The 11,639-nt window shown below is 52.8% G+C and overlaps 1 protein-coding gene across 1 annotated transcript in view; it reads left to right on the forward strand.

The window, feature by feature from the left end:
* The window catches only part of PRKCA (protein kinase C alpha), a 276,998-nt gene that overhangs the window by 255,449 nt on the left and 9,910 nt on the right, over positions 1-11,639 (forward strand). The window contains 3 exon segments of the mRNA XM_006776670.2: positions 3,386-3,466; positions 10,224-10,331; positions 11,087-11,227. Of these exon segments, the coding sequence (XP_006776733.1) occupies positions 3,386-3,466; positions 10,224-10,331; positions 11,087-11,227 (330 nt within the window).

Consider the following 11,639-nt stretch of genomic DNA (forward strand, 5'->3'; position numbering starts at 1 on the left):
GTAAAGATTTAATTTTAAAAAAAGAAGGGGGAAAAAAAGCTTCTGTACTCAAACCGGTGTGGCTCAGTGGTTGAGCATCAACCTATGAACCAGGAGGTCACAGTTGGATTCCTAGTCAGGACATATGCCCAGGTTTTGGGCTCAATCCCCAGTGTGGGGCATGCAGGAGGCAACCAATCAATGATTCTCTCTCATCATTGATGTTTCTCTCTCTCTCTCCCTCTCCCTTCCTCTCTGAAATCAATAAAAATATTTTTTTAAAAACCAGAAAGCTTTCGCAGCCCCATCCTGGCTGGGAGGCCTTCCAGTGTGTAGCCCGGCTGAGCAGGGAAGGGTGGATGGTCTTAGAGTGATGTCTTCCGGCCGCTGTGGGCCTTGGGCCAGGCAAGAGACTCAAGGCTGCCCCCGGCCCCTTGCATTCCTGGTCCTGCGCCCAGGCAGGGAGAAAGCTCCTGCATAGCTCAGTTTTATCAGACAGGCAGCCATTTATAACATCCGACACCCCCCAAGCCATGGGCTCATGTTAGTATAACCATAATGATCATGATGACAGAGAGCAGTGCACTGAAGCCCGCGGCCCTGCTGGGTCTGTGCTGGCAGCTGACGTCCAGCCTCCCACGTGCTGCAGGAAGTCTGCCGCCCGAGCCCCTCGCCAAGCCAGCCTCTCCTCCTGTGAGGTCCTCTGCTGTGAGAAACCAAAATGCCATGGCAGCCCCTTGCCTGGGGTTTCAGGACGCCAGGCAGCTCCCCACCCCCACGCCGGGCTTGGCTGGCAGCCTCCATTGGCCCACAAGTGCCAGAGACACCTGCCCCGATGGGGGCAGATGAGCCCGAGGCCGGATCCTCCCACAGAAGTTGGTTAGAGTGTCACCCTGTACACCAAAATATTGTGGTTCGATTCCCAGTCAGGGCACATACCGAGGTTGTGGGAGGCAACCAATTGACGTTTTCTCTCACATCAATACTTCTCTCTCCCTCTCTCCCTCACTACTTCCCTTCTTCCCTCCTTCTCTTCTCTCTAAAACCAATAAACATATCCTCAGGTAAAGATTTAAAAAAAAAACACCACTACTAGTAAAACGCCGATTGTTAAAAATAGATCACAGGGACTGCTTTTAATATAGTTATAAGAACAGATTCCATTCATGTACTTTTCAAATATAGATGCTGAAGTGAAATAATGATTTCAAATCTCTTTAATCCTCAAAGCCCTTTGATGAATATTTTGTTAATCCCAGAAAGAGTGATTACATATCTTTGAAAGGCACAAATCGTATTTTTAAAACAAATTTGTCGCTATTCTGAGCACCACCTGTTAACTGATGGGCTTCAGGCAAGTCTCCCAAACGCTTACCCCTCGGTTTTCTCACCTGTAAAATGGGAACGACGGTCTTTGCGGTCTCACCAGGTTATACAAAATGCGTGGAGAGCACTAGGCGGGTGGTAAGTGCTCGGTGGGCGCACTTTCATTCTCCCAAAGACAGTTTCTGTGCTTCTGCTTGGCCAGGACAGGCGGTGGTCCAGGGGTTTCCTGTCTGGGCCCTGGAGGGATATCATTTCGGGTCACTAAGTAATGGTTAGAGAATCATTTTAGCCAGGGTTTTTAGTGCTTCGTGTGTGTGTTTTCCAAGTTTTCAGAAAAGAACAAATGCCATTGTAAAAAGCAGTGACGGCCTCCTGTGGGACCCTTTGTGTGTCGTTTTCTTGTCGAGGAACGAGCCACAGAGACACCCAGTGCAAACCCTGACCCTCTTGTCGTTGCCTGCACTGAAGTGAGCCACAGGCTGTGCCTCGCATCACATTGGGAGAAATGGCCGCGCTGCCTTAAAGCAACAGGGATGGGCAGACAGGCAGGGAGTGTGGGCCAATAAAAAAATACGTGGGCCCAGTAGGCGTGACTCAGTGACTGAGCATCAACCTGTGAACCAGGAGGTCACGGTTCAATTCCTGGTCAGGGCACATGCCAGCATTTCGGGCTCATTCCCCAGTAGGGGGCGTGCAGGAGGCAGCCAATCAATGATTCCTCTCATCAGTTTTATCAGACAGGCAGCCATTTATAACATCCCGACACCCCCGCAAGCCATGGGCTCATGTTAGTATAACCATAATGATCATGATGACAGAGAGCAGTGCACTGAAGCCCGCGGCCCTGCTGGGTCTGTGCTGGCAGCTGACGTTCAGCCTCCCACGTGCTGCAGGAAATCTGCCGCCCGAGCCCCTGTTTTTGTCTCTCTCTTCCTCTCCATTCCTTTCTGAAATCAATAAAAATATATTTTAAAAAAATACCTTTGGCCCTAGCTGGTTTGGTTCAGCGGATAGAGTGTTGGCCTGCAGACTGGAGAAACCAGGTTCGATTCAGGTCAAGGGCACGTGCCCCGGGATTGCATGCTTGATCCCTAGTAGGGGGTGTGCAAGGGGGCAGCCAATCAATGATTCCCTCTCATCTTCGATGTTTCTATCTCTCTCCCTCTCCCTTCCTCTCTGAAATCAATAAAAATATGTTTAAAAATGCCCTGGAACATTTCTAAGTCAAATTCGTATGCAAAGTGGCAGGACGGTCCTGCCGAGTACCTGTTGGTATGTCTTCACCTGGAATCCTGGGGCGTGATCCTGGGCCTGGGGATTGTGTTAGGTGCGCAGCCTGCCTGTGAGGCGGTAAAGCCAGTGTTTTAACAAGCCGGCTAGCTGAAAAGGACACTCTAATCACCATACCATTCATCCTGCCTAACAATATCAACAATAACCCCTTAAGATCACCTGATATCAGGACCACATTTAAATGTTCCCACTTTCTTTTTTACAGTTGGTTGGTTAGAACCAAGATCGGACAAAGTCCGAATATTACATTTTATGTCTTTTTTAAAGCATTTTGAAACTTCAGTCATGCAGCAGCTATCATGGTACCTCTGTGAGCAACACAGGAAAACTAGAAATTTTACTTTGGTCCTCTTTTTCTTTTTTATGATGATGATGATTATCATCTTCTTTATTACTTTTAATGAAGTTCTGTTACTTCGTTTGGTTATCTTATTTATGAGACTCATGCTTTGAATGACCTCTGCTTTTTCCAATAATTAAACCCACCTCAGTGCCCAGATATTTTCCTCCAATGAGGATAATTAAATCGACCTCAGACAGTGCTGTGGCGTCTTGGGGGGGGATTCAGAAGACGAGTTCCAAATAGGTTTGAGACGGTGAATCGTGGGGTGACAGTTCTTGGCATGCCCAATTTGAGGGATGCTCTTCCCTGGGTATAGAAATCAAAGATATATCATCACCCCCTCATTTGCAAACAGTGTGAATGCCAACATGCCTGGCTTACCTGTCCGAACGCAGGCTTTTTGATTTGCCACTGAATGTAATTGATGTGTTTGTTTTCCCACAGATAATCGCTTATCAGCCGTATGGGAAATCCGTGGACTGGTGGGCCTATGGCGTCCTGTTATATGAAATGCTGGCTGGGCAGGTAACGTTCCCCTGTGTTTTCATGCTTGTTTATCGCCATCCAGTGTGAACACTTCTGCTCCACGGGGACCGAGAGAGCAGGACCCGGCAGTGTGGCAGGACAGGGCTGGTCTGGCTCCCCGACCTGGTGAAAGGTGGAGAAGCGCCCCTGAGAGTGGATTGTATTCAGTCTGTACAGAAATTCTCTTCCGACCACAAAACCTGAATTGAAAGCTACCTCCTGGAGAATAGGCAGGGTATGGCTGTCACCTTATCCACAAAAGCCCCCTGCCCATGGCGACAACATGGCCTCTGTGAGTTTTCTTTTTTTGTTTAATATTTGTGTTGATTTCAGAGAGGAAGGGAGAGGGAGAGAGAGATAGAAACATCAATGATGAGAAAGAATCATTGATTGGCTGCCTCCTACACACCCCCTACTGGGGGTCGAGCCTGCAACCTGGGCATGTGCCCGTGACCAGAACCAAACCCAGGACCCTTCAGTCTGCAGGCTCTATCCACTGAGCCAAACCGGCCAGGGCTAGTTTTCAGTGGCTCAGCGCTGGGGTAGGTCCCTGCGGGCTTGTCTGCAGAAATCACCCGGTGCTGCCGTGTGTATCCACTGTCCCTGAAGACGTGCCATGGCTCCTCCCTGTCTCCACTCATCTCGCCGTCGGCAGCTCAGTATCACGTCTGCAAAAGTCCGGTGAGGCTGGACGTCCAGCTAAGAAAAGGCAGATGTGGTCTCTGGGGAATGTGCATCTAGCTGATAGCCGAGTGTGTTGCTGCTGTCGTGGCACTTCTAACATAATGGCCCCGAGGCCTGTATTGGAGTAAGTCACACTCGCCGTTTTAACAGGCCGCCTCAAAGCCTCAGCGGCTTAGCACGCGGCGCAGGCTTCTTTCACATTCTGGGCGCAGTCCTCCGTGGTGTGGGGGAGGGTAACTCGAATCCACATGGTGATTCAGAGACCCAGGCTTCTTCCGTCCCTTGGCTCCACCTTTTAGGGCCTTGAATTCCTCCACTGACTCCTCATTATTTAACCAGCCAATGAGGAGAGAGCAGGAGGACAGAGGCAGGAATGTCTAGGGGCCAGGCCTAGAGGTGGCACTCGTCACTCCTGCCTGCACCCCACAGGCCACACAGCCCTGATGAGATGCAGGGCTGAGAGGGGCACGTACCTGTGAGCCCAGCAAGGAGAAGGAGGTTCGGGGAGCAGCTACCAGGTCTCTGCCATTATACCGAAGAACGTTCTGTGGAGGCGGCTTTTATAGTTGCCAGCACTCAAGTACTGGTGACAAGGAGTTTGGCCCTCTGTCGCTAAGAGCCCGAGGCAGGAGAATGGAAAGAGATGCTTGTGTTGAGCAGCAGAGCTACCCCCGAAGAAATCTTTGTTTCGAGGCGGGTGGGGAAGAGAGTCAACCCTTTCTGACAAGTTACATCCACGGACTTGGTCGTTTATTCATTCAACACATACTTACTGAACGCACGCTTACTATGGTAACAGCCATGGACAGACATGACCTGTACCTTCATCAAGATTACAGTATAAAGAGAGAGAGAGAGTAGACACATTAAAAAAAATTGACTATATAATAGTTGAAAAGCTAAGAAGAAAAGTAACAAAGCAGGACAAGAACATAGTGTTGGGGCAAGATTGACATTTTAGCTAGTGTGGCCGAGGAGGGCCTTGTGTACAAATAAAGTTAAAATGAGAAGGAAATGAGGAATGTCTGTGTGCATCTCTGGGGGAAAGCACTCCAGGCAGAGGGACTGGAATGGCAAGTGCAAAGGCCCTGGGGTGGGATTATGTTGCCGTATTTCTTAAGCCAAGGAAGGGAAGCGCCAGTGTGGTTGGAGCAGAGTCGGGAGGCTGGAGAGGGAGTAGGAGAGGAGGCCTGCAGTCAGAGAGGAGGGGAGCACCAGGCCGTGTGTGCAGGGAGGCCACTGCAGACCACTGGCTTAGACTCAGGGTGGGAGGCCTCTGGTGATTGGTCCTTTATGTCTCTCTCATTGCATCTTACACCTCTTAATACTAGTCTTTTGGATATTAAAAGACAGAAGGTACCAGCCTTCACGTGGTCATTATTTCTCAGGGATGGTAAGACTTGATTGACATTTTAAAAAGCCGTCTATGTATTATTTAGGTTCTCATCCCCAGTACAATGTTGGTTTCAGGCCCGATACTTCCGTTTGTAAACACGGAAAAGCAGGTTATGCAGAACAACTGTCAGGAAGACAACAGCTGGCAGAACCCACATTGCCTGCTCCTCAAGTTAACTTCCCCCTTTAGGAGTTTGACCGTGAAATTGGGCTGATTCTCGGCCCCTGGGAGCCGGGCTGCTCCTGAAAGCACAAGGGCCTGAGTTCCCCTCCTGGGTCCCAGGCGAACGTTCTGACCCTCAGCCCAGCACACAAGCCTGCTTTCATGAAGAGGCCTGTGTGCAGATGCCAGCAAAGGAAACCGTAGGGTGCAAATGGGCTCTGGTCCAGGGTACGTTACAGGACATGAACGGAGCTGTCTCCTTACTGTCCGTCTTCCTTCCCCTCCAGGCCTCCTGGGTCTTCACTCTGCAGGGAGAGCTGGCAAATGCTGGCTCCCGCGGGGAGGGCCCCGCTGGGGTCCATTGTGAGGTCCTGCCTCACCTGCAGACTGGTCCTTCCTCATCCCCCGGAGAGCACAGGGTCCTCCCACTCCCTGCGGCTCCATAGACATTCTGGCCCATTTTCATGGTTTTCCATCCCGTCTCTCAGTCAGCCTGCCTTCAGTGGTCTCTGGAAGTTTCCATAATCTCCATTGAAAATGGTGACACTCTAAATATGGCACCGCAAGGCAGCCCACATTCAGGCTCATTGGCAAACACTGCCGCTATCCCTCTAAGCCAGGGGTGGGACCCTTTTATCTGCCAAGGGCCATTTGGATGTTTATAACATCATTCTGGGGCCATACAAAAGGATCCATTTAAAAATCGGCCTGCTGTATTTGGTCAGACATTAATTAACTCACGCTAATGCCTTGGCAGGACCAGACCAAATGATTTCGCAGACCTTATACGGTCCGAGGACCGGACGTTCCCCACCCCTGACCTAGACCTTCACCGCTCCTGCCACAAACACGGTGTTTTCATTCCAGAGCGCCCCCCTCCCCGACTTCCTAGTTTTCCTCTCTGACTCGATGCAAATTTCAACATATTCCTGGCCCGTGACTCAGCCCAAAGGATAATAAAGGCTCCACGTGTATTGCCCACACCCACCCCCTCAAAGCTGCCGGAACTCGGAGACCCAGCCGAGGGAATACATACTGTTACTGAAAAGTAAGACTAATTATAAAATAGCTGGTGGGGTTGTGGCCTAAATTTGTCCTCTGTAATCAAGAGAGCTGATGATGAGCAGAAAAAATCTTTCCTTGCAGTTCCCTTCTCATTTGCTTTATTTATGGTCAGCAGCCAGGGGGCCGTTCAGCATACGCAGCGGAGTCTGCGGTTCCGATTGCCTGACAAATACGATTACGTGCAGGCCTAACTGGTGTTTCCCTGGCGCTCTCATGAGCATAGCGGCTCCGGCGCTCAGGTGTTCCTCCTCCAGGGCCCCGCCCGCCTGCTCTGTCCTCCGCCAGGCCCCTCCATGTTATGCCTTCATCCCTGGTGAATCTGTGCTCGGTGCTTTGTCCCACGACACCACCTGATTGTCCTTGAGTTCTCCCCGACCCCACCCCGGTCACCAGTGACCACTTCCTGGTGAGTGATTTCGGAATCATTTTGGAAAGAGGGATCCATCATCCCTCGTTTGTGTATTTAACATTCACAAATTACATATTGCCGAGGAAGGCACCCCCAAGCCAGGACATCAGCTCACCCGGAAACACCGAGTCCAGATCTGTAGAAATTTAAGAAACAATCATGGGAATGCGGGGGAGAGGGCAACGAAGCAATACCCAAGCGGTCATGTCCTAAGTCCCTGGGCCACGCATTGCCCCCGGCGTCCCAGGCTCCGTGGCTGGCGTGTCTAGGAAGGAAAATGAATAATTATAACTTTTCAGCATTGCCCCGCCTTCAACGCCTGAGAGCAAATTAGCATATGTGGCCCTCACTCGGAGGTTACAGAGCATCGGCCCTGGACCAAAGGGTCGCGGGTTCGATTCCTAGTCAAGGGCACGTATTCTCTTTGGAGGAAGTGTCTCTTGGGCCTGTGGCCTGGCTCGTCTGTGGCTCAGCCCTGCCACGTTCCTGCGCTGGTGCTGACGTCCCCAAGGAGGCTGGTTGAACCCTGCCGTCTGTCGCTGTCCAGCCAGGTACCAGCCAGCCACCTCTGGCCAGCGTCATGGGCGGGGGCTATGCAGTCGCATGGGCCCAAGCTCAGAAGACACCTGCATAACTGGGCCGGTGCTCTGCTGTCGCCACCTTGACGTTCTAACAATTACCTCACGAGGCCCACATCTTCCCTCGGCTCTGAGACCCACAATGACATAGCTCATCCTGGCCAGCAGCCCTGAGGGGACACAATGTGAGTTGTCGATTGGTTATCCAGAGCAGAGCCTGTGCCCTGCTCACCTCCAGGGCACTGGGACATTGCAGGGTACCCACTCACAGCGAATTTGAGGAAGTGGGACCCCTGCAGGTGTGCAAGCTGCAGCCCCCACAGAAACCACACCACGTTTGTTTCAGTTATGAAAATCTCCTAGGCCCGTGGTCGGCAAACTGCAGCTCGCGAGCCACATGCGGCTCTTTGGCCCCTTGAGTGTGGCTCTTCCACAAAATACCAAGTGCAGCCACGCATGTACAATGCGATTGAAACGTCATGGCCCATGCGCAGAGTCGGTATTTTGTGGAAGAGCCACACTCGAGGGATCAAAGAGCCACATGTGGCTCGTGAGCCGCAATTTGCCGACCACTGTCCTAGGCCAAAGCTCGGCCACATGTAGGGGTCGCTTTTTAGGGAAGATGTGGTGTTCTGTGGGTGTCATGTAACAGGTGGCCAGGAGAAGTAGGCTGCGTGATATCGGGCCGAGAAGACTGTGGGATGGGCTGTGGGACTGGCCTCCACTGTCCCTCTTGCAGGTGCAGCCATACCCTCACGCCCACCCGCCCTGCCCTGCTCTGTCGATAGAAGTAGCACCTCCCCCTGCTGGCCCAGGCCACCATCTGCTGCCTGCACTGCCCAGTGGGGTGGCTGCCTCCAACGAGCTTGCCAGGTGGGCATCCCAGAGCCATGTGACTTCTGCCCACGGAACCCCACGTGGGGCAGGCTGCCCCTGCGCTGCTCAGAGTCACTCACAGGCGGGCTGATGGCAGCTCTCCTCACCCACCTGCACGCTTCCCCCAAGTTAGACGTTCGTAACCGGGCACTTACAACCAGAAAACGGGCCTATTTATTTCTATTTTTAGACACACACACCAAAAAAGCATGAGTGGCAGCAGTCACCCCATACCTGGTCCGAAAGTGGGGTCCTTTATAGGCTCGGCATCTTCCCTCTGTGGGTGTGGCTCCCGTGTGCCAGCCTTGCTTCCAGCTCCTGTTCGGGGCGGGGCTTGGGGCCGAGGAGGAAGGTGGGGCAGATGAACGCTGGGAAGGTTTGTGAGTGGTGGTAGGGGAGCACTCTGCTTAGTTCAGCTACTCGCTTACTCGGGGGAAGATGTTTGATGAGAAGGGACCACACGGCTGTTTTTGGTCCATGGTATCGTTTAAATTTAAGCCAGACTTTGTCATTATCTGAGCCCTAACCCTGTCAGCCAGAGGGACTGGAGTCCTCCCTATAATGAGAAGGAACATAAAGATGAAACATAGGACTCTTTGCACGAGGGCTGACCTGGTCTGCCTTTTGCGTGCTGAGCTCACAGCTAAGTTAAGGGGACGGTAAGCAGGTTCCCCTAAGCCCCCTTGTGCTGTGGGTTGTCCAGGAGGCAGGTGATTTGCTGACCTCAGGACTGAAGACCTTCTGGAGGCATCCTGGGCTCCCCCTTCCTCCCGAGGACCCCAGCAGCCCCCAACGACAGCTCGTCTACCTGAACCACAATACCAGTGCCACTAAGCACCCTTCACTGGGCTCTTACTGGATACAAGACACAATATCAGGCACTTTACAGACTCACCAGGGAACCATTTTGCAGATTGGAAAACCGTGTCTTAAGGAGGCAAGTCACTTGTCTCTGGACAGCCAGCTAGGAGGAGGTGGAGCTGGAATTCTGGTTTACGTCTGCCTGGCTTTAAAGCCGGGGCCTCCCGCAGAGCCACATGCCTCCCTCTCTCCACACGGAGCTGCAACTCCCCCGTCCCCCGCCTCCCGAAAAAGATGGGAGGTATCGGGTGGAAGCTGAGCTCCTGTCACCGCCACCACACAGGGGACAGCTCTGTGTTGGGTCAGAGGGGCCCTCACCCCATGTTCAGAATCCAAAGGCATTAGCATCCTCCACCCCACACCCCACCCTCTGAACACACAGCCGTCTAACCTAACTAGGTCATAATTCCATTTTAATACATAATTGCAAGATTAATGGGTTAATTATCATTTATTTGAAAAATCAAAGCATTACTCAGAAACACTTTTCTCAGAGATTGTTTTGGGTTGCCCAGGGAGAGGTCGTTAGAGGAGCAGAGGGAAGCGGGAAGGCATACCACCTGCTGCATATGCGAGGAAATGAAAGCTGGTCCAGGAAGCACCAACGCATCTGGGCTGAGTACAGCCTGGGGAGACCCCCGGTGTCGCACGAGTGCGGCCCTTGGGGCGCCACCTTCATCAACGACCTGCCTAAATATTTCTCTATCTTCCTCTTTTCCGGAACAGCCTCCGTTCGACGGCGAGGACGAGGACGAACTCTTTCAGTCTATCATGGAGCACAACGTCTCTTACCCCAAATCCTTGTCCAAGGAGGCCGTCTCCATCTGCAAGGGAGTGAGTGTGCTGGGTTCCTTTTAGGGTCACAGACCGAAAGGGTGGACGGGGAGATCTTTCCCACACTCCTTAGCAAGAGGGCGCAGGGACCCCGCCACTGCCTCCCGCCTTCACGGGCGAGGGTCTGGGGACCTGCGGGGCACAGTGGGGAAAGGGGAGCCTGGGACACGGGTTGACACCCCAACACCTCGGAAACTCAGTAGCTTTAGTTCGCCATTCTCCCCCCGCTCCCCATAAAGTTGTGGTGCCGTTTAGCGGAAGTGATCACAGACGCTTAGAAAACGTTAGTTCTCCTCCGCTGTACACCTCCCTTAGTGCTGTGCCCATTGCTCTGTTTTTGAGATATAAGACACATGTAGAAAAGGGCTCCCGTCATCTGTGTGCAGGCCAATGAATTGTCACAAAATGGACACGCGTGCCCAGCACCTCGAAGGCTGCCCCTGGGGATAATTGAAAGTATAGGGGAGGATGTGTGCAGGTTATATGCAAATACTATGCCTTTTATATGAGCATCTGTGGGTTTTGGTATCCACGAGGGGTCCTAGAGCTAATCCCCGTGAACACGGAGGGGTGACGGGACCTTATTAAAGGAACCCCACAGTCACGCTAATTCATCCATCACCTCACAGAGTCACTTGTTATTCTTCTTTGGAGAGAACACTTAATTCTTCTCTCTTGGCACACTTAAGTCGTGCAACACATTAATATCAACTGCAGCCGCACGTTATGCATTAGATCCTCTCTCCTGCTTCCAGCTGATGACCAAGCACCCGGGCAAGCGGCTGGGCTGCGGGCCCGAAGGCGAGCGGGACGTGCGCGAACACGCCTTCTTCCGGAGGATCGACTGGGAGAAGCTGGAGAACAGGGAGATCCAGCCGCCCTTCAAGCCCAAAGTGGTGAGTCGGGGCGCCGCCGCTTCCCGGGCCACGGTTCCCCAAATCCCGTGGGGCCCACCCACCCTTTTCCTAGAGAGCGGAAGGCGGTGACCCCTGGGCTCTGCAGGGGGAAGGCCAGTGCCTGCCTGGCCCTCCATTCTATGTCTGGGTCACCAGCATCCCTGCTGACTTTGAGAGTCAGGACAGACGGGTGGTGAGGGGAGCCCTTGTCCACTGGGCACTCCAACAGGGCGACGGCCGAGCGCCCCCAGAACCGTTAGAGAGCCGGGGCAGGGCTGCTTGGTTTGGATTTCATGGTCCGTGTTCCTTGCTGAGAGGCCTTGGGCGGACTTCTCCGCGGCTCCGGTTGTCCCGGACTTGCCTGGCACCCGGAACAGAACTCATTGGCAGGCCCTGGGCGCTGGTCTCAGCT

Source organism: Myotis davidii, unplaced genomic scaffold (assembly GCF_000327345.1).
Source record: "Myotis davidii unplaced genomic scaffold, ASM32734v1 scaffold69, whole genome shotgun sequence".
Lineage (NCBI taxonomy): Eukaryota > Metazoa > Chordata > Mammalia > Chiroptera > Vespertilionidae > Myotis > Myotis davidii.